The sequence below is a fragment of the Gopherus evgoodei genome, chromosome 1 (genome assembly GCF_007399415.2).
Source record: "Gopherus evgoodei ecotype Sinaloan lineage chromosome 1, rGopEvg1_v1.p, whole genome shotgun sequence".
Classification (NCBI taxonomy): Eukaryota; Metazoa; Chordata; order Testudines; family Testudinidae; genus Gopherus; species Gopherus evgoodei.
In genome coordinates this window covers 276563884-276587667 of record NC_044322.1, presented here as the reverse complement: position 1 = coordinate 276587667, position 23784 = coordinate 276563884, and the positions used below count along the sequence as shown (strand labels likewise).

The following is a 23784-nucleotide window of genomic DNA, read 5'->3' as shown; positions in this document are numbered from 1 at the left end:
TTTTTGCCCTATCAGGTATTGGGAGCTCAATCCCGAATTCCATGGGCGGCAGGAACTGTGGGAACTGTGGGATAGTACCACAGTGCAATGCTCCAAAAGTCAATGCTAGCCTAGGTACTGTGGATACACACCAGTGACTTAATGTGCTTAGTGAGGACACACACAATTGATTTTATCAAATTGATTTCTATAAAATCGACTTCTATTAAATCGAACTAATTTTGTTGTGTAGACACACTCTTTAAGGCAAGAAGGGACCATCATGATAATCTAGTCAGACCTTCTGCACATTGCAGGCCACAGAACCTCACTCACCCGCTCCTGCAATAGGCCCATAACCTCTAGTTGAGTTACTTAAATCCTCAAATGTTGATTTTAAAGACTTCAAAGTTGCAAACAATCCATCATTTAATCTAATTCAAACCAGCAACTGACCCTTGCAGAGGAGGACAAAAAATCCCCAGCATCTCTGCCAATCTGACTTTGAGGAAAATGCCTTCCTGACTCCAAATATGATGATCAGTTAGACCCTGAGCATGTGGGTCAGACCACCAACAGACTCCTGGGAAAGAAATCTCTGTAGTAACTGAGGCTACGTCTAGACTACTCCGCCATATCGGCGGTTAAAATTGATTGCTCGGGGATCGATATATCTCATCTCATCTAGACACGATATATGATCCCTGAGCACACTTATATCGATTCTGGAACTCCACCAACCCCAACGGAGTTGCAGAATCGACAGGGGGAGCCACAGACATTGATTCCGCGCGGTGAGGATGGGTGAGTAATCCGATCTTAGATATTCGACTTCAGCTACTTTATTCACGTAGCTGAAGTTGCGTATCTAAGATCGATTTCCTCCCGTAGTATAGACCAGCCCTCAGAGCTCCCCGCATCTAGTGTCCCATCTCCAACCATAGGAGATATTTGCTAATAGAAGTTGTGGCTGGGCCATATGCCATAGTAGGCAACCTCTTTACATCATCCCTGCATTAAACTTATCAAGTTGTCTTGAAACCAGTTAGTTTTTTTGCCTCCACTGCTCCCCATGGAAAGCTGGTCCAGAACTTCACTCTTCTGATGATTAGAAATCTTTGTCTAATTTCAAGTGTAAACTTGTTGATGACATGTGTATATCCATATATTCTTGTTCATCTTTAGCCCTTAAATTAAAAGAACTCCTCTCCCTCCTTGGTGTTTATCCCTCTGATGTATGTATGGACAACAATCTTATCTCCCCTCAGCCTTCATTTGGTTAGATTAAAGAAGCCAAACTCCTTAAGTATCTCTAGTAAGGTAAGTTCTCCACTCCTCTGATCATTCCAGTATCATTTTTCTGTACCTATTCCAGAATGATTTAATCGTTCTTAAATATGGAAGAACAGACCTGAACACAGTATTCCAGCTGAGGTCTCTCCAGTGCCTTGTACAATGGTAATAACACTTACCTATCTCTATAGGAAAAATCTTGCCTGATTCATCCTAGGATTGCATTAGCCTTGTTTACAGCCACATCATATTGTCAATTCATGGTCATCTTGTGTTGTTTATCAAATCACCATAAAAAATCAAATATCCTCACTGTTTATAGTCTTATGTTTTTATTTTTTGCTTTTTCAATACAATTGTTACAAAGATTCTGTTTAAAGCTATTATTGTAATACAAACTTAACCCTGGTACAACTACACCATAATTGAAAAAGTGACCCCCTCCAAGGCAATGCAGGTGTTAGTGGGTCACTGTCATTTCTTAACACATACAGAGGGCAGCTAGACACGATTATGACAACTTTATATTATTTAAAAATAAATAAATGCCCCCTTTCCGCCCCACACACACACCACACACACACACACAGAGCAGACAGTAAAGGACGCTGTTCTCGCCCTACTACCTTACCATTAAGGCTGTCTCTATACCAACTGTGATTCTGGGTGACCTAACATACCTAATTTTACCACAGGTCATGAAAACTATAACCCAGTTTCACAGACTTAAGACATCTGCTTCAACTACTATCTCCTCATCATCCATATACATTTTTTCACAGTTGTCTGGTTTCCTAACTTCATGATCTTAACACAAGCAAAGGTGTACATGAATGGGAAAGAATTGATCAGATAGAAAAGTTTTGCTACCTGGGGATGTGATGATATTTGAAGGTGGCTGCCATAAAGATATTCATACAAGATTAGGAAAAGTAACCACCACCTTTGGAAGGTGGAAGAACATCTGGTCAAACAGAGGTCTCCATATCAAACTAAAGATCAGACTATACTATCTGGTTGTATTGAACACAGTATTGTAAGGAGCAGAGATTTGGCAGATGACAGTGACTAACAAAAAGAGCTCAGAAGCTGCCAGTTATAGATAGTTGAGGAAGACACTACACATTTAATGGAAAAACAAAATAAGAAATGCGAGAGTAAGAGGGCTGACAGAGCAGGACATGTTAGATAATATAAACAAAGAAAGAAGGCTCAGGTGGTTGGGAGATGTACACAGTATGGAAAGATGGGAGACATGGTAAGCAAGTATGGAACTGGGTACCCAAGGGAGGAAAAAGAAAGTGAGTAGGGCCAAGGAAACACTGGCAGAAAACAATGACAAAGGGTATTCAATATGCTGGCATCATCTGCGAAGAAGTACCACAATTAATGAATGTCCATAATCAGTGGCTTGCCTGATGTGTCAGTGGCTCAGGAGGAACTAAGGAAAGGATACTGAAATAGAAAAATGAGAGGTTAATACAATGCTGAAAGCTTTCCTTCCATCTAAAAAATGAAGGCACCTCCCAAAAACACACCACTCAGAAGTCCACCAAGTTGCTCTTGTTAAGATTTCTGCTGAGATAAGAGAATTGTTAGCATAGCAGACCAAAATGTTCTTATGATGACAATAAATATGTTCATACAGATAATTACATACTGGTTTTCATCCAGAAAAGGTTGCCTTCTTTTTTTTGGACACTGGTTTTCTGGGAGTACTTGTCAACTTGGTTATGCGTGGCAGTGGGCATTACTAGCATCACCATCATGGTCATCAGCACATCATCATATATTTTAATAAACCTAAGTGCAAGGTTATACACCTAGGACAAAGAATGGTAGGATACACTTACAGGCCGGTTGACTGTGTCCTGGAAAAGAGTGACTGAAAAAATCTAGGTAGCCAATTAACAGGAGTTCTGAGTGTAATGCTGTTGCTAAGAGTTCTAACACAAACATTAGAGGTATAATTAGGGTGGTATTACTTCTTTATGTGGCTTTGGTGATACCATCATAGTAATTCTTTGACTAGTTCTAATGTCCATGCTCCAAAAAGGACGTTGAAAACTGTGGACAGGTTTCAGAAAACTCCAAGAATGAATTGAGGCCTGGAATCAAGAAACTCATTCTGTTTAGCTTATACAAGAGAAGAGTAAGGGTGTTCCATTCACAATCTCCAAGCACCGATCTGGAGAGTCTCTGTTCATTTTGTTTTAGTTTATAGTCCAGGGCTCTTAAATCTAGCAGGCAAAGGTATAACAAGAACCAATGACTCAAAGCCTATATAAGGTATCAGCTTGGAACCAAGAGGATAATTGGACCAGTTTAAGAGTTACAGTGAAATATGTTTTGCCTCCTATCTCTAGTCCCCCCCCCCTCACAATAAGAGTCCATTTCAGCCAGCTAGAAAATATGTAGCTCTGCAACACTTCATTGTAACTTAACTGAAAGCATCAGAGAGAAAAGATGCATTTTCCTATATTCAGCTCGTCTTTTCTCTGTGTTTGTGATGTTTGGTCTTAAAATAGACAACCTTCAAAAATAAAGCCAGAATTGTACCCTTAAAAAAAAACAAACCTATAAATATACAATTAACACATGTAGTTAAAATATTTTTAACACACAAAAAAAGGTAGGTTGCTTACAAAAGTGTGGTGTAAAAGTAAAACTAAATTATTGGAAACAATAACCCAAACACAAGTTACTGCTACTGTGTCAGAGAAATAAAAGTTATTTAAATAAATCACCAAAACCCTATCTAATCTACAATACACCTTCCCAACCTATTGCCGAAGATTCTCTTTGTGATGATAGAGGTCCAGATGGTAAACCTGAGTGTAATAAACTTATGGCCTAGCACTGAATAAGGAGCATTCTAATTTTAATGGGACTCAAAGGAAAGATGCTTTACCTCAGCCTGGAGAGACAGCTGTTGCATGGCAGCAAGAAGTTTGTATTTCACATCAAGGCTACATTTCGGGAGGATGAACACATTTATTTGGAGCTTGAGATATAAAGGGGGAGGCTTTGAAATGAGGAGGTATGAATACCACTTCCTACCCACAATACCACAGCTACAAACTACCTGCGCAGCCCCAGAGTTCCATGCTCTCCCCCCATCAAAATTGCTTACCTCTCTGGAGCATGGGTACCATAGCTATTCTTCATCCTTGCTCTGCAGGGAGTCGATGCAGTAAAATGAATTAAATATTTTGGAGATAAATTATAAAATGGATTGTAGGGGAGAGAGCTAGAGATGGAGTTATATAAGGCACTTGAGCGGTTGCCTCATAGCTGGTGCTTTGGCTCACTTGGGCTGAGGGAGGCACTTTGATTCTTGGAGACTGCAATCATGGTATTGGCGGGGAATTGATGCAGAAAATACCGATGTATTGGCTCGTTATGGGACTCCATGCTTCCCACAAAACGAGCACTCTCTCCCCACCCCCCCCCGCACCTGTCGCCCTCTACATAACCAGGAAACTGCATGGCAACTTCGGCAGTCTAGGACACCAAAACAACAGCGCTCAGGACATGTGAGCTGGGAATCTACTGAATCTCTTTGCAGCGCTCCAATCTCTTCAGTACAGAAGCTGAAAAGAGAGAGAGGAAAAACGGGAGCCGCTGGTGATTGAGAGGAATAAGGGAAAAAGAGAGAAGGAAGAAATACAAAACGCAGTTGAGTAGCAACGAAATGAAAACAGCTGGCGGGTTTAAAAAGCCCGCCCAGTACAGCAATTGATCAGCGCGGCCCGTGGCCACTTATTACTTCTAGGGAGTTTTCACTAAATTCAACTCTTCATTGCCCTGTCCCGGTAATTTGAGGAGCTACTTTGGTTTAACACACCGCACCTCTGGGTTTCATTAGTTAATTTCCAAACAAATCTAAATTAAATCGCAGAAAAACTTTATTCTTTTAAATCAGAGCACACACAAAGATCGATTAATGCTGTTTTTAGTGTTTATGTGAGTAATACATGCATCTTGGTACTTTTCGCCCTTTTTATTGTACATCCGCCGCCCCTCGCTGTGCTTGTGTTTCTGCCAAGCCTCTAAATTCATTCACGTCGGTCCTTTTTCAGACTGACCTTCAAACTGATGCATTTAAGAAAGGGAGAACAACCAGACCACAATAAAAGGAGCGAAGAGATAAGTTAAATACAGAGCATAGCCGAAATAAGGTTTTATAACATTTTTAGTTTCTCTATATTACATATAAGTACTAAAACGAGATGTTTTTTAAATTATATCGATAAAATCTAGAAATTCATTGCTTTACAACTACTACTAATTCTAAAGGTTTATTACTTAATACAGAAACATAGGGAACCCTGGGAAGAAAAGTGCTGCAAAATTATTGAATTTGAAATACAAACCGTACTCACTTTGTTAAATCTGAAAAACGATAATTTAGCTCTTTTCTGATCCTGTGGGTGGCTCTGAAAAGAGCCTTTGGGTTATTTATTTATTTAAGCACAGATTCAGCTGTCCCGGTTCTCCTCGATCACTCTTACTTGCTCTTGGCTTTATGACTTTCGGTTTTCTTAGGCAGTAACACGGCCTGGATATTAGGCAGAACACCCCCTTGAGCAATAGTGACTTTCCCCAGTAGTTTGTTGAGCTCCTCGTCGTTACGAATGGCGAGCTGCAAATGGCGGGGGATGATCCTGGTTTTCTTGTTATCGCGCGCAGCGTTGCCAGCCAACTCGAGAATCTCAGCAGTCAGATACTCTAAGACAGCAGCCATATAGACAGGGGCTCCAGCACCAACTCGCTCAGCATAATTACCCTTCCGGAGAAGCCGATGAACGCGGCCTACCGGGAACTGCAAGCCAGCCCGAGATGACCGAGACTTTGCCTTAGCCCTCACTTTGCCGCCTTGTTTCCCTCGACCAGACATTGCAGCTCCTGTCTAAACAACCCCCGTTCACAGAAACACAAATGGGAAAACATAATGACGCAACGATTCTTGTCCTTTTATCCCCTCTCCTGGACGGATTAGTGAATCATGATTGGTGGAAAAATGTCACTGTTTGAGCAACCAATGAATACGAGGATCTCACATTAACCAATTGCAGCAAAAAACGCATTGCCCTATGTTTATTCTAACTGCCAATAGAAAACTAGAAAACATAGGCTGTTCATTTGCATAGAAAACGTATAAATAGAGGGAGGAAAATTTTTTTTTGACTTTGTTGTAGTCGTTGTTGTGTTGGAGTGTATACTTAGCTGTTAAAATGCCTGAGCCGGCGAAATCTGCTCCTGCTCCGAAGAAGGGGTCTAAGAAGGCCGTGACCAAGACCCAGAAAAAGGGAGATAAGAAACGTAGAAAAACTAGGAAGGAAAGTTATTCAATTTACGTGTACAAAGTGTTGAAGCAAGTTCATCCGGACACTGGCATTTCTTCTAAGGCCATGGGGATCATGAACTCTTTTGTAAACGATATTTTCGAACGTATCGCTGGGGAAGCGTCTCGTCTGGCTCATTACAACAAGCGTTCAACCATCACTTCCCGGGAGATCCAGACCGCTGTGCGCCTGCTTCTGCCGGGGGAGTTGGCCAAACACGCGGTGTCTGAGGGTACAAAGGCTGTTACTAAGTACACCAGCTCTAAATAAAGATCAATCGAAAGAATGTTAACATCAGTAACCCAAAGGCTCTTTTCAGAGCCGCCCACTTTTTCTGTAAAAGAGCTTTAGCACTAAACCATGCATGGTGTTCTTTTGACACAGTACTCTATTCTGCATTTTTAATATGTTTATTATTGATTGATGCTGGAAATAAACTAATTGCAGTAACTCCAGTTTAAAAATGTATTTGTCTTAGTGAGGAACCAAAATCCACATGAATACAAGAAATAAAATTGAAATTTACTGTATACGAATACTCAAATGATGAAAGTAAAAGATATATCATTTGTTGTTGCTTCCAGTTGAGGGTGTGCATTCAGTATCCATATAAATGAGCCTTACTACTTTTCTGTCTTATTTGCGTTAACACAAAGCCTGACAAGACTGTTCGTAGATGAAAGTTAACTCAAAACTTTTGTTAAACTGTAGCACTTGAAATACCATTTTTAACTGACAAGGTTTGCATCAGTAACAAATTAATCCAATACAGTAAACCTAAGAAACGTCTTGGTGCTAGGATAAATTTGTGTTGTGAACTAAGAAAAATACGAGGAAACAATTTATGAAAGTATTGTAAATGAATCCAGGTACATTCTTCATTTGTCCTTAATCTACACGTTAAATGTAAAGAGAAGAATTGGTGGGTTCTGGATTATATACCCAATCAATTTGAGGGGAAAGGAGTTTTTAGCTCATCCTCACCTTTAAATCATCTCGAATTAATAAGAGAATGGAAACATGAACACATACACCCACACCCTGGTCTATCTCCATGCCTGTTCTCTGGGACTAGTGTTCAGGAGTCATAAATAAGTCAGTCTGAAAATGAAACAGTGAGACAGTACAATATGTATGTACCGTGTGATAAATACACACACACGTACAGAGAGAGAGAGAAAAGAGAAGAGAAAAAATATATTTAAAGAATGGGCTATAACTGTAGTTTGGGCTGGGAAATGCAGGTCTCGTAGCCGTGTCTGTCCCAGAATATTAGCGACAAGGTGGGTGAGATATCTTATGTTGTACCAAGTTCTATTGGTGAGAAAGACAAGCTTAAAGATATTATCTCACTCACCTTATCTCTAATAGTTGGGCGAAAGTATTTGAAAGACGGATGCTTTAGGCGGATGGGGTTAGAAATAGGAAAATCAGGATCCTTCAGGGAGCGAGCAATTGGTGACGACGGTTTTTGTGATCAATCAAATCAGAGAAGGGGAAGGGAACTCTTCTCAGAGCGCGCGGGGTTTTCAAAAAATTTGAAGTGTCCAGTAAGATTTAGCCATATATGAACTATCAGCCAATCAGAGAGGAGATAGCCAAACAGGACGGAGAAAGTTCCTACTTCTCCTTTTCTTCCGTTGTCAGTATTGGTCGAAATGGCTAGAACGAAGCACTTGAGCTTAGAAATCTACCGGGAGCAAAGCACCCCGCCCCTAACCAGTTGACTCATAGGTACCCAGAACAGTGCCACTTTAAGGGGGTTTATCAATAGCTACCGGACGCCAGAACCGTCTTCACTCTCTATAATCTTTTTTAATTAAAACTGCCCATGATGCCATCCTAAGGGTACACCAGAAAGCACGAACATTTATTTCTCCTTGTAACACTCACTGTACCCGACCCATGTAACAAAACGAATACGCAGAATACTTTCAAACCACCCACACAATTTTCGAGTGTCTAGGATGAGTACAGCGATTTTGCTCTTTTTCTGAAACTTGGGGGTGGCTCTTAAAAGAGCCGTTGGGTCAGAAATTTCCTTTTCAAATTTACACTTTACTTTTTGGACGCTGCCTTCTTCGCCTTCGCGGTTTTGGTCTTTGTTGGCTTGGGCTTAGCAGCTTTTGGTTTCACCGCCTTAGCCGGGCTCTTAGTTGCCTTCTTGGGCTTGGCGACTTTTACTTTTTTCGGGCTCTTGACCGCTTTCTTGACTGCGGCAGCCGCTGGCTTCTTGACTTTTTTCGGGCTCTTTTTCACGGCCGCAGCCTTTTTGGGCTTCTTGGCGGCGCTGGCGGGCTTCTTGGCAGCTGGTTTCTTAGGCTTTGCGGCTGACTTCTTCTTGGGAGCCTTTTCCTTGATCTCACCCGGTTTCTTGTTGAATTTGAAGGAACCAGAAGCGCCGGTACCTTTTGTCTGTACCAAAATGCCCTTGCTCACCAGGCTCTTCAATCCTACCTTGATGCGGCTGTTGTTCTTCTCCACATCGTACCCTCCGGCGGCCAGAGCCTTCTTAAGAGCGGCTAAGGAGAGCCCTTTGCGCTCCTTGGAAGCGGACACCGCCTTGGTGATCAGCTCCGTCACGCTGGGACCTGGAGGCTTGCGGGCTTTAGAACTAGCTGCTGCTTTCTTCGGTTTCTTAGCAGAGGTTTTCGCCCCAGGAACGGATACAGCAGGAGCTGCAACAGGCGCAGTTTCCGACATGCTGACAAACGTTTTCAGCAAATCAAAAGTAATTGAGCTGGAGAGAGTAGGTCAGATGCCTGAATTTATAGAGAAGAGCTGATCTGTGATTGGTACGTTAAAGAGCCCGCCCAGATGCAAGCCAAAAAGAGCTCTTTTCTCCTCTCTGTTTGTGTTTCTTCTGAGTTAAAAAAGTGTATTTTTTGCAAAATATCTATCACCAAATTACCTTATTTCTTAGCTGTGTGAAGGTGAAAGAGGATATTTTCATTCAGCAGAGTTTCTTGTTTGAGAGAATAAAGATGAGGTAAAGAAGAGCCAATAAACCCTGATACTTAGAGCTGGAGAGACCTCTGAAGAGGGAAACTTTTGTATTTCTCTGTAAATTAAAACTTTATCGTTGGCAATAAAACCACAACTAAAATGAAATGTTGTTCTTTAGAGGGTTTTCTCCAATTCGGGGTATAAAGCCAGTTATTTGAATGTATGTTGTTAATATAAATTGATTTTGAAAAGAAGGAAGTAACACAATCTCATTCCTGAACTGGGAGTATGGATTAAGAACTGCCTCTCTTATCCAAATCCTTTATCTCCTAAAAATACTAAATTCTGCTGAAATAGACCCCCATGCAATGTCACAGGGATCTGATTAAAGATTTGTACAAGGATGTTAAATTTACAGACATGTATATGGAAGTAATTGTCTCACTGTATCTGTCTAGGTGTTCAATTAGAGTAAAAAAGTCATTTTGTTGCTCTCTGAATTAATGTTCCTAATAAAATAAAATAACTTCTTTTTGTTAAATACTTTAGCAAAATTGACAACTAATGAAATTTATGCATTGTTTTAGTCTGAATGAGAAGAATGATGTATGCTTTTATATCAGTATTCATTAAGATTTATAGCAAGAGAAACAATTTTATAGCAATAATAATAATTAAGAAACAAAAGTCCATTTTCTATTTAAATTTACTACAGTATTATGCAAAACTAGCTTTTATAAACTGAATAATTCATTTTTCAAGTTATCTACTTTTATCTGTATTGTATCTGTATTGTATTTTTTCTTCATGTTATATATGCCACCCTTTCAGGAGAAAAAAATGCTTCAGAGAACTTTAATAGTTTCTGTGGCAATAATTCAATGTGATTTTATTTTGTGTTTGTTTGGTCATTCATTTTTCTCAAGAAGTAACAGAACATCAAAATTAATTCAAAGACTCTTGGCAGAGTAAATTAAAAATTAAAAAAAACAACCAATGGTTGAATTATCACTATCCTACGATACAGGCATAACAAAATGTGAGGAATTGCAACCTCTCTTTCTTTCTGGTAACAGTAGCCAGAAGTTGCTTTTGATTATCTTGATTTTAATCAGTGAAAACTAGGCCACAATCAGCTCCTAAAGTACTGGGCATCAACCATCCTAAAAATGTGGTAATACGATAAACAAACTTAAAGATACGGAATAATATTTGATCAGATTGTAACTGATGACAAGCAAATGTGTACTATACAGAGTCTCCATTGATTGATTTAGAAAAGTAAGGTTCGTCTCACCACATTCACATTATATTATGGATAGGGCTCTAAAATAGTTAAAAATAATAGATGTACCCTAAAGAAATGCCTCACATTGTTGACTGATATTCAGTTTGTGATCCACTATAACCTCCAGATCATTTTCAGCAGGACTACCATCTAACCAGTTAGTCTCCATTTTGTAGTTGTGCATTTGATTTTTCCTCTCTAGTATTTTGCAATTATCTTTATTGAATTTCATCTTGTTAACTTCAGACCAGTTCTCCAGTTTCTCAAAGTGATTTGGAATTCTAATCCTATTCTCCAAAGCGCTTGCAACCCTTTCAAACTTGGTGTCATCTGCAAATTGTATACACATATTCTCCATTCTATTATTCAAGTCATTCATGAAAACACTGAATATTACCAAACTCAGTATTAACTCCTCTGGGACTGCATATGATACACCCTCACAGTTCAACAGTGAACCATGGATAATTACTCTTTGATTACGGTCTTTCAACCAGTTGTGTACTCACCTTATAGTACATTCATCCCACATTTGCCTAGTTTGCTTATGAGAATGTCATGTGGAACTGTGTCAGAAGCCTTACTAACAGCAAGATACAGGTACAGTGAAAGCTTTGTTATCCGGCATGCTGGGGGAATAGGGGGTGCCTGTTAGTTAAAAATTCCAGTTAACTAAGAGTGATATGGAAGGAGGGAGTTTGGATGTGGGAGGGGGCTCAGGGATGGGGGTTGGGATGAGGAAGGGGGTGCAGGGTGCAGGCTCTGGGTGGGAGTTTGGGTTTGGGAGAGGGCTTGGGGCAGGGGGTTCAGACATAGGAGGGGTTTTGGGGTACTGGATCTGGGTGGTGCTCAACTTGGGGGCTTCCCAGAAGCAGCAACATGTCCCTGATGCTCCTCCGTGAAAACATGGCCAGGCAGCTCCGCACGCTGTCTCCGCATGCAGGAACTGTCCCCGCAGCTCCCATCGGCCACAGTTCCCAGCCAATAGGAACTGTGGAGTCAGTGCTCAGGGTGGGGTGGGAGCAGCACACGTAGCCCCCATGGTTGTTCCTTCACCTAGGAGCAGCAGGGACATGTCAGTGCTTCTCAGGAGCCATGCAGACCCACCAGACTTCTAACGGATATAAGAAATGCCGGTCTCTAGAGCTTTCCAGTTGGTAAAATGCTGGATAACACAGCTTTTACTGTACTAAGTTTGCCCTTCTATGGTCTTTTGAAACCACACCCATCCTCCGTGGGCTTTTGAATATAATTACTAAATGTTCTGAGATTGCTTCAGCTAATAGATGAAATACTCTAGGATGAATTTCATGAGGCTCTGATGACTTGAATATATTTAACTTATCTAAGGGTATGTCTACACTATGAAATTAGGTCAATTTTATAGAAGTCAGTTTTTAGGAATCGATTTTATATAATGGTATGTGTACGTCCCCGCTAAGTGCATTAAGTTGATGGAGTGTGTCCTCACTACTGTGGCTAGCATCGACTCACAGAGCAGTGCACTGTGGGTCGCTATCCCACAGTTCCCGCAGTCTTCGCTGTCCATTGGAATTATGGGTTAAGCTCTTAATGCCTGATGGTGCAAAAACATTGTAGCGGGTGGTCTGGGGTACATGTCGTCACTCTCCCCTCCCTCCCTCTCTCTCTCCGTGAAAGCAACTGCAGACAATCATTTTGCTCCTTTTTGTCTGGGTTACCCGTGCAGATGCCACAGCATGGCAAACATGGAGCCCGCTCAGCTCACCGTTGCTGTTGCGAGCATTGTAAACACCTTTCACATTATATTGCAGTATGTGCAGAACCTGGCTACGAGACCGCAACAGAATGACTATTGTGACGAAGATATAGACACAGATGTACCCGAAAGCACCGGCTGTGGCAATTGGGACATCATGGTGGCAGTGGGGCTGCGTGATACAGTGGAATGCCAATTCTGGGCCTAGCAAACAAGCTCAGACTGGTGGGACAGCATAGTGTTGCAAGTATGGCATGATCCCCAGTGGCTGCGAAACTTTTGCATGCCTAAAGCCACTTTCCTGGAACTCCTTGAGTTGCTTTCCCCCACTCTGAAGCTCAGAAATACCAAAATGAGAGCTTCTTTGACTATTGAGAAGTGAGTGGCGATAGCCCGGTGGAAGCTTGCAATGCGTGACTTATACTGGTCGGTCAGGAATCAGTTTGAAGTGGGCATATCTACTGAGGGAACTGCTTTGATTCAAGTAGCCAATGCTATCACTGACATTCTGCTATCAAGGGTAGTGACTCTGGGAAATGTGCAGGTCATAATGGATGATTTTTCTGCAATGAGGTTCCCTAACTGTGGTGGGGCGATAGATGGAACACATATCCCTATCTTGACACCGGACCACCTTACTAACCAGTACATAAACCGCAAGGGGTATTTCTCAATGGTGCTGCAAGCACTGGTGGATCACAAGGGAAATGTCATCTACATCAACAGGGGATGGCCAGGAAAGGTGCATGATGATTGCACCTATAGGAACTCTCAGCTGTTTGAGCAGTTGAAAGAAAGGACTTACTTCCCAGACCAGAAAATTACTTTTGGGGATGTTGAAATGCCAATAGGTATCCCTGGAGACCCAGCCTGCCCCTTGATCCCATGGCTCATGAAGCCATACACAGGTAAACTGCACAGTAGTAAGGAGCAGTTCAGCTATAGGCTGAGCAAGTGCACAATGGTAGTAGAATGTGCCTTTGGATGTTTAAATGCTCGCTGGCGCTGTTTGCGGACTAGGTTAGACCTCAGAACAACATATATTCCTATTGTTATTACTGCTTGCTCTGTGCTCCATAATATCTGTGAGAGTAAGGGGGAGATGTTTATGGCAGGGTGGGAGGTTGAGGCAAATCGTCTGGCTACTAATTTTGAACTGCCAGACCCAAGGGAGATTAGAAAAGCACAGATTGCGAAGCTGTGCATCAGAGAAGCTTTGAAAACCAGTTTCATGATGGCCAGGCTACGGTGTGACCGTTGTGAGTGTTTCTTCTTGATGCAAATCTGCCCCCTTGGTTGATTTTAACTCTCTGTAGGCCAACCACCCTCCCCCCTTTGATCACAGCTGGCAAAGGAAATAAAGTCACTATTGTTTTGAAACCATGCATTCTTTCTTTATTAATTAAAAAAAAGAGAGATAATTGATAAGGTATCCCAGGTGGGGTAGGAGAGGAGGGAAGAACAAGGCCAAATTGCTTATTGTAGCCACACTACAAATCAAAACTGTTTGAACGACAGTCTTCGGTTGCTTGGGCCATCCTCTGGAGTGCAGTGGCTGGGTGCCCGGAGCTCCCCCGCCCCCACATTCTTGGGTGTCTGGGAGAGGAGGATATGGAACTTGGGAAGGAGGGTAGGCGGCTGTGCAGTGGATGTAGTGGTGGTCTGTGCTCTTATTGGCTTTTCTGCAGCTCCACCAGACATCTGAGCATGTCTGTTTGCTCTCCCATTAGCCTCAGCATTGCATCCTGCCTCTGCTCATTGCACTCATTTAATGCTTTCCCGGACTCTACCACTGAATGCCTCCATACATTCAGCTGCGCCCTATCAGTGCAGAAGGACTCCATGAGCTCAGAAAACATGTCATCACAAGTGCTTTTTTTTCTTTTTTTTTTTCCTTCTGATCTGTCATAACCTCAGGGAGGAGATGATGGAGGGAGCATAGAAACATTTGCATCTGCTGGTGGATAAAAAGGGAGAGTAAAATTTAAGATGATACATTTCTGAGAACAAAACGGAGACTTTTTCACAGTGAATCAAGCAATTCACAGCAGACAGCACATGTGCTTTAGATACAAAGTTGCATTTTGCCTCTTATATTGAGCACCTGCTGGTATGGTGACACATCATATACAGCTGGGCAACAGAATTCGGTTTCCAAGCAGCCATGGTAAGCCAAAGGGTATGTGGGTTTGGCTTCTAACACTTTGATAACATGTGAAAATGTTTTCAAACTGCAGCACCCTCCTTTCCCATAGCAAGCAATGCCGGCTGGGTTTCGCATTTAAAATGAGGGGCTGCGATTTTGGGGTGGATGTGCAGCACTCACCTTCCCCCACCCCTCTGCGTGGCTATTTGGAATGATCCTTTCACACCTACCCCACCACGTGGCTATTCTCAGGGATGATCCTTTTTAGCCAAGCGCAAACAGATCAGCATGAACGGAGTCCTTTTACTGTTCCCTTACAAAAATTCCCCTATTTCAGCCAGGTGACCATGAATGATATCAGTCTCTTGAGGCTAACTCAGAAAGATATAGACTGAATGTTGCTTGAATGTGACCCGAACCAAGGACCATTAGCTGCCATGCTTTGTGCTTCAGTGATTCCAGACTACTTGCTACTGGCTTGGTGTGATAAAGTGTACTTCCGTGGAGGAAGAAATAAGGCAGCCCTCCCTAGAAACCTTCTGCAAAGCCTTTCAGAGTACTTCCAGCAGAGCTTCAGGGAGATGTCCTGGAGGATTTCCGCTCCATCCCCAGACATGTTAACAGACTTTTCCAGTAGCTGTACTGGCCACAAATGCATCCCAAATCTTTAGGGCAAATAAAACATTAAACACTATTGCTTTTAAACCCTGTACTGTAGTTACAAATGTGCACTCACCAGAGGGGCCTTCTCCAAGTTCAGGGTCAGAGATCTTGCCTTGGGAGGGTATTGGCTCCAAGGTGATGGAAAGGTCCTGGCTGCCAGGGAGAATGGATTCACAGCTTGCCTGCAACACATTTTCCTCCTCCTCCTCTTCCTCATTCACAAAATCCTCCTCTGTGTTGCGCGAGACTCCCCTCTTGCAGGTGTCCATGGACAGTGGTGGGGAAGTGGTAGGGTCCCCCCCCAGAATGCTATGCAGCTGTTCATAGAAGCGGCATGTATGAGGCTCTGATCCAGAGTGACCGTTTGCCTCCTTCATCATTTGATAGGGTTGCCTGAGCTCCTTGACTTTCACACAGCACTGCTTTTGTCCCTGTTGTAGCCTCTGTCCATCATGCCCTGTATGATTTTGGCATATATATTAGCATTTCTTCTCTTTGATCCTAGTTCTTCCTGCACAGATTCTTCTCCCCATACAGCAACGAGATTCGGTGTCTCCCATTCACTCCACACTGGAGCTCGTTTGCGATTCTGGGGGGACTGCATGATCACCTGTGCTGCTGAGCTTGCCACGCTGACCAAACAGGAAACGAAATTCAAAAGTTCCCCAGGGCTTTTCCTGCATACTTGGCTAGTGCATTGGAGTTCAAAGTGCTGTCCAGAGCAGTCACATTGGAACACTCTGGATAGCTCCTGGAGGCCAATAATATCAATTTGCGTCTGCACTACTCCAGACTTGACCCAGCAAGGTTGATCTTAGCGCTATTCCCCTCGCTGAAGAGGAGTACAGAAGTCAATTTTAAGAGCCCTTTAGGTTGATGGAAAGTGTTTGCTTGCGTAGACGCATTCATTATAAAATTGTCCTAATGCAGCTAAATTCAACCTAACCCCATAGTGTAGACCAGGGCTTTATATTCTTTAATCTGTTTTTTCCCTATTTTGTCTTATATTCCTTCTCCCTTGTGTTGAATATCTGGTCAGCATTAACTGTTTTAGAGAAGACTGAAGGAAAAGAGGTACTAAACATCTCAGCTTTCTTGATGTAACCACTTATTAGCTCTCCTGTCCTGCTGAGTAAAGGACTACACTGTCCTACATCTTTCTCTTGCTGCTGGTGTATTTAAAGAACCTCTTCTTATTGCCTTTTATGTTCCTGGCTAGGTCTAATTCAATTTGTGCTTTAGCAGTTTTGATTTTTTTCCTACCTGCTTGTGTTATTCTTTTATTCTCCTGAGTAATTTGTCCATGTATCCACTTTTGTTAGGATTCCTTTTTGATTATCAGGTTATTAAAGCGCTCCTGATAGAGCCATATCGGCTCCTTACTACAATATTTTGTCCATCTTTACTTCACATTGGGATAGTTCCCAGTTGGATCTTTTATATTGTCTCCTTGAGAAACTGCCAGTTCTCCGGAACTCCCCTTTCCCCCTAGATTTGCTTTCCATGGTAGCTTGCCTATCAGTTCTCTGTGTTTGTTAAAGTCTACTTTTTTGAAGTCCATTGGCCTCATTCTGCTGCTAAAATGTCTGTCTCTCTGGTTACTTCCTCCACTTTCTGAAAGAAAAAGTTCTTCTTTGAGTGCTTGTTCATGTCCATTCCAATCAGGTGTGTGTGTGAGCATGTGCACTTTGGCTGGAAGATTTTTCCCCTATTAGCGTCCAGTGGGTTGGCCTGGGTGCCCCCTGGAGTCATGGCCTCATGGCATCTAATATATAGCCCTGCTGACCCGCTACCCCTTCAGTTCCTTCTTACCACCAGTGATGGTGGCTGGAGCTTCCCTTAGCTCTTGCACTGCAAGTTCACTCTCTATCCAGTTGTATAGAGTTAGTTGTTAGCATTGTCAGAGTTATTAGAGTTTAGTATAGTGTTTGTTGGGGGTTCTGCCCCCTCCCACTCTGGTTCCCAGAGCAGTGGTATGTCACAGTCCCCAGGTTTCAAAAACTGTGTGGCCTGCGCCAAGCGCATGCCCAAAAGTGACCCGCACTCATCGTGTCTACGGTGCCTGGGGAAAACCCATCAGGAAGATCTCTGTAAGATCTGCTGCGAGTTCCATCCGAGAACTCTTAAGAAAAGGGAATAGCAGCTCAAAGTGATCCTCATGGAGGGAGCTCTATGCCCCCACTCTGACCCGAGCTTGGGAGATCCGACCCCTACTGCATTATCCTCTACACCGAGCCCCCCTGGCACCAAAGGTGAGCTTGACGCTGAGAAAGGACTCTTCCTGAGATGCTCAGCATTGTATTGGCTCCTCATGGGGCTCGTCTGACAGTAGGCACCGCTCCCACTTGCCAGTGCCTCAAAAGAAGAAAAAGCCAGACAAACATTCTTCTCCGGCTAAGCCATGAGATGTGTGACCCTAGGTGGGCCACTCCTTGGGATCTCCTTCTGGGGCTGTGTCGATTTCTGCCCAGGTGTGGCAGTTGAGTCCGTCCCCGCCTCAAACACCGGAGCCTACACAGGAGCTTCAGCTCCCGTCCACACCGAAAGCGTACCAGGCTTCTCAGGACCTCCTCCACCTGAAGGCACCATTCTTGCCTGTCAGGGAGGAACTCTCAGTGCTGGTGGACCCATATCCTCTGGTGCATTCGAAGGAGAAGCCAGATATGATGTCATGTCGCCATGTCCCTCGGTGCCTACTCGCTCTGACAGAGAGCCTACTTGCTCCCTGAGCTCTTGATGTTCAAGGCACCAAGGATTGGCTCCTCCGTGGTCTTCAGTGCCTGAGACCTTGGAGTCAGAGTCCGACTCCTATCGCTCTGGTGGGAGCAGAAGTCACACATCAATATCTGGTAGAGACAAAAGAGAGCCCGAGATGTGGCCTCTGCAGTGGCAGAACCCACCTCAGTGGCCCTTCTGGCCCCCCGTGCTTTTCACCAGCTCCAGGCAGGAACCCAAGGTCCACGCTCAGCAACATCTTCTGTGGCCTTCGCCACCGTCATGCCACCTTCTGCTGCACATCTACCCTCAGCGCCTACGGTCCCAATGCCTCTGTCTCCGGCACTGTGCTCAGCTTCAACCTCGGCACCACATTCTTCCATGCCTGCACAGTTATCAACGTCGACCTTGATGCAGGCACCTGTGAACGTGGCAATGCAGCTCCCTCCTGTAGGACTGATGCCACTGACTGTGCCAGTTCTGACGTCCATCACCCCAGCACCGTCAGCAGTGCCGCTACCTCAATGCTGCCCCTGGAATCACGTGACCCCTTGGGAGTAGATAGTAGGGAGCTTCCACTACCGGCACATACTTCATCCTCCTTGTCGCTGGACGATGCATTGGTGAGGACAGCCATAGCCCCTGCATTAGAGGATAACAGAGTCATGCTGCAATTGCTGTGCAGGGCCGCCCAGGGTCTGGGCATCATGGCTGAGGATATGGTGGAGGAAGCGGATCCCATGGTGGATATCCTGGCACCCTTGGGACCTTCACGTATAGACTTGCCTCTTATAAAGACTGTTTTGGACACCACTGAGACCCTGCGGCAGATACCAGCATTCTTGCTACCTACTACCAAGCACAACTGGTTTCAGCTCAGCGCATTTCATCATGGAACGTGGCCTGTATCAGTGAGTGCTACAATCTAGCACTCTAAACCTGGGTTCCCGCACCTCTGATCAAAGCACACTCCAAGGCACAGACTTCATCGACAGCATTCCTGGCTCAAGTTGCGACCCAGAAAATCTGCAGGGCAGCGACATGGTCATCCATATACACTTTTGCTGCGCACTTTGAATCACTCAGCAGGCCAGAGACGATGTGGCCTTTGGAAGAGCAGAACTACAATCAGTGGACATCTCCGACCCCACCTCCTGAATTCAGCTTGGGAGTCATCTGATTGGAATGGACATGAACAAGCACTCGAAGAAGAAAAAACAGTTACTTCCTTCTCATAACTGTTGTTCTTCGAGATGTGTTGTTCATGTCCATTCCAATACCCACCCTCCTGCCCCTCTGTCGGAGTGCCGGCAAGAAGGAACTGAAAGGGTGGTGGGTCAGGAGGGCTATATATTAGGCACCATGAGGGTGCGACTCCAGGGGGTGCCCAGGCCGACCTGATGGATGTTGCAAGGGGAAAAATCTTCTGGCTAACGTGCATGTGCACGTGCACACCCCTGATTAGAATGGACATGAACAACACATCTCAAAGAACAACAGTTATGAGAAGTGAGTAACCATTTTTTGCCCCATTGTGATGGGTGGACTCCCCTTCTGGGTGCCACCTGATGTGCTAGGGCCAACCTATGCACCAGCCTGTTTCCCCTCCCTCCACTCCGTGCAGTTGTGTCAGGCTCTCCAGCCCCCTTCCAGCACAAACACAGGTAGGGACATGCCCAGCTGTAGAATCACACAGTGTCTGCAATCAGCTCTGTGTCAGAGGACTCAGTTTGGGGAATTGCCCAGCTCTTTGGTACACACCCTCTTCTGGAGTGTAAACCCAAAATTATATTGTCTTGCACTGTATAAAAATGTATACAGCATAAGCTCATAATATTCACCTCCTCCCTTACTATGAAGGAAGATATGCACAGCATTTTTTCATTGTGTTTTGCTTTTTAAGTGGGGAATGGGGGGACACCACTTGAGATAGAGGTGGACAGCCAGTGATACTTAGTAACAAGTCAAGTTGTTATGTATTTTATGTTTTTGTTTTAACTCCTCTTTTTGTGCTCTTACCTCTCCCTCTCTGGTTCCCTCTTCTATAGCCTATTATGACACCCATTCTTCGTACCCCTTCCCAGAGCCCTTTGGACAAGCAACACTCAGGAAAATTATACCCTATAAAATTGTGATTTACATCAAACTTCTGCAATTGCTGACACCTTATGCTCATGCCTCCCCCACCCTTCTCTTGCATCTACTTTATTCCCTGGAAGTCTGGAAAGTGGCAAACATCAGACAAGGTAATCCAAAAACTATGAAATAAATATTTGAAGCATTTCATCCATATACTCCCCCTCCTTCCCACCCCATGAAAGCTGTGTGGGGAGTAGAATAGGATTCAATAGAGCAAATAATACAAACCTTTCATCACCCTCATAACATCACACATTAAAATAATAATAATAATAATAATAATAATAATAATAATAATAATAATAATAATAACAACAACAACTCTTAACCAGCCAAATGATCCTGAATTTCAATTTTATTTTCTGGAATGTAAAGGGATTCACCACTCCAATTCAAAGGATAAGGGAGATAAAAGCATTCTCATTATTAAAGAGAGCAAAGATCACTATAGTTCTTTTGCAGAAGACATACTTGACCGTAGATAAGGCTGCTAAATTAGAATGTGACTGGGTAGGAAAAATAATGTTTTGCTTCTTCTCATCCAGATTCAGAGGGGTAGCAATCCTCTTCCATAATGTACTGGCAATAACAGTGTCTGAGTCAATTTCAGATGATCAGTGCAGATCTTTAATCCTTAAAGTCAACAGAAATGGATCTGAGCTAGTCATTGCTAATATACTTTTTTAACTTCTTTGTATGGAAAACCCCGTCTCACTATTGTAATTGTTGGGGATTTTAAGTAAGTGCTTTAAGTGGATAAATCTGCCTGTAGGGTCATAAGCCAACCAAAAGTACAATGGACCTGGAATTGCATATGTAGGCAGAGGAATGGTCCTGCTATTATGGGGAATTTTTCTGGCTTATAAATTACCCCAGTCAAATGGGCTAGCGAAAGGATCCGAGTCCTCACTCCTATTACCCGAAATTGGGCCAGCTAGAAAGCTTAAGGAGGACTAATGACCCACCAGAGTTTGGCAGAAAGCTCTGGAGGTGTTAGGATCCTTGAAGGTGAGTATCCCACAGAGCAGTGATGGATGGTGTGATGAAGGTAAGTGTTCCTGAGGCACGATGAAATGCAATGCAGTGAACTATTAACCAGGCGGTCCGGGCAAAGAGCCTTCACAGGAGGTACAACCTTGTGAGTGCACTGCTGAGCACATGGCCCCTTCCCCTTTTAAGGACCAGCTCCTCATGGTCTGCGACTAGAGATGACTTGGCCACGTCTGGTTGGTCATATTCCACCTCCAGCAGTGTCCATGCATTGGGTGTGTGAGCGCTGTCTAATTAGAGTCCCAGACACCTTCTTGTCTACCTGGGAGCTCTTCTGATCTTCCAGCTGTTCAAGTGGCCCATTCAATCCACAGGCATTCCAGGAGGGAGGGGGAAAGCCACTTCACAGGTATTCAGAGAGGCAGAGGAGACAAAACGTGTGTGTAGGGGGAGTGTAACAGATCTTTTGAGCATACAGGTTATGCAGAGCATACAGCTCCCTGGTGCTTCTACAACAGCTCCCACTCCCTTTACCCAGAGGTCTGCCTGACCTTGAGGGTTCCCCTTCCACTCTCCTGTGTAGCAGAGTCCTTGTAACCCCAACAAGGCTGGGCCCAGGATTCCTGGGGGGGATCCACCCCCAACCTTGTAGTGGTCACTTAGGACATGGGCTAGGGTGTCCCCACTCCAGGGTTCCCTCTTCACACTGGATGCTTCCCTGACCCACTGATCATTACACACAATTCAAAGCAGATACAATTTATTTAACAGCAATCAATTTAAAAAATGAGGAAAAATGGGAAAGGTTAAAGTAAAACATATAACCCCACTCTGTGTCCTGGGTACATCACAAACAGCCGTCTCTGGAATGTAAGGGAAGCTCACAGTCTATTCCTCACATGTGCCAGGCCTCCTTCTCAGGCCCTGGCTGTGCTGCAGGGATGTTAGGGGTCGGACAGTCGCTCTGTCTGTGACCACACACTTTCAGGCTCTAGGTGGCAGGATTCTTCTTCCCAGTGTAGGCCCCCTGTCGCAGTTACGATCCCTCTCCAAAGTTGTACAAGCCATAAAGGACAGCTGTTATCTTGTTACTTTTAGAATAAACTTTTTGTCTCTGGATGTTTTCTACAATTAGCACATATCTTGCAAATTGGCAGGCCTGTTTCAATTAGCAGAAACTCAGCAGGTTGAGAGACATATTTCTTTCTCATGATCAGGCCAAATCTGGGGTCTGTTCTGGAATCATTCTTTCTTACATTTTCCACAACATAAATGTATTAATTATTACTTTTAATCCAACAGTTGTTCCCCTAGTCCTTTTCAAATAGGAACAGAACTGCATAAGAAACAGACATGTAGATGGAGATTTAATTCTTCACTTTTATTAGATCCCCATTATATATGTAATACAATGGAATTGGCCTTTTCCTGGAGACAAACAAACCCTCGACATCTTCTAGCAGGATGTTGTGGGAGACTCTCAAGGCATATTTGAGAGATAGAATTATTAGTTTAATGACTGCCAAGAAGAGGAAATAAGAAGAAAAATTGAGTGGCCTGAAGAAAAAAAAAAAGAGCTTTATTCATCTTATGCCATATCCCCATCTCCAGATTCGTTGTGATCTCTGATCAATTATAGATATGAACACAATGAGCTGCACTTGGCACAGACTGAACTCACTCTATTTTTACTGTATAGTATTTCTGCTAATGAAGTGAAAAAGCAAGCAAGTTGCTGGTATATCAACTAAGACAAAAGGCATCTGTGTGTAGAATCATGGTCTTCTGTGATAAACATGGTAAATGACGTACATCACCCAATGAGATTAATAAATAGTTCTTTAATTTCTGCAAAGATGTGTACAAACCCCTCCACAGATGATTTAGATCTATTTTTTTTCCAAAATATTACATTACCACAAATTACTGTGTGGAAAACTTGATGGTCCCCTAACTGAGGAAGACTTAAGTGAGGTGATTAAGAATATGAAAGTAGGGGAAGTCTCAGGCCCAGAGAAGTTCCCCACTGAATTCTATAGATACTTCTTTGAACTTCTGTCTGACAAGATAATTGCAATGTTTAATTAATCATTTCTATAAAGCACCCTTTTTCATATGCTGAGGGAAGCACTAATATTAGTTATTCTTAAACCAGAAAGAGATGGTGAGATGCCACACTATGTTCCAACTGCAGGCCAATTTCCTTTATTAATAGTGGTACCAGAATACTGTAGTGGCAAAAGTTCTGGGAATGAGACTAGAGAAGGTTTTGGGCTCCATCATACATCCATATTGGTTGGGTTTGTCAGAGACCTTCTTGACTCTGATAACCTTTCACAAAGTTAATCGTATCATACAATAGCAGTAAAATATGGTGACCCTGAACCACAAGCTGTTTTAGCCTTAGCTGCAGAAAATGCTTTTTGTATTTGTATCCATGTTTAGTTCCTACATCCAATTGTTATATTTTTCCCCAACCTCTTACCTCACAACCAGCAAAGTGACCTTGAATATTTCCAGCCTCTGCAGAGGAATTAGG

The 23784-nt window shown here is 43.3% G+C and overlaps 3 protein-coding genes and 1 pseudogene across 3 annotated transcripts; 1 reads left to right on the top strand and 3 right to left on the bottom strand.

Moving 5' to 3' along the window:
* Nucleotides 1–23784, bottom strand: part of LOC115644272 — a 44338-nt pseudogene that overhangs the window by 13861 nt on the left and 6693 nt on the right.
* On the bottom strand, nt 5746–6237 carry LOC115644252 (histone H2A.J). Its single transcript, XM_030548371.1, has one exon. It carries the CDS (start codon nt 6170–6172, stop codon nt 5783–5785), a length of 390 nt encoding a protein of 129 aa, XP_030404231.1. The 5' UTR covers nt 6173–6237; the 3' UTR covers nt 5746–5782.
* LOC115644260 (histone H2B 8) lies at nt 6444–7968 on the top strand. The gene has a single exon (XM_030548378.1). It carries the CDS (start codon nt 6510–6512, stop codon nt 6888–6890), a length of 381 nt encoding a protein of 126 aa, XP_030404238.1. The 5' UTR covers nt 6444–6509; the 3' UTR covers nt 6891–7968.
* Nucleotides 8464–9397, bottom strand: LOC115644178 (histone H1-like). Its single transcript, XM_030548305.1, has one exon. The coding sequence runs from the start codon at nt 9321–9323 to the stop codon at nt 8679–8681; it is 645 nt and encodes a 214-aa protein (XP_030404165.1). The 5' UTR covers nt 9324–9397; the 3' UTR covers nt 8464–8678.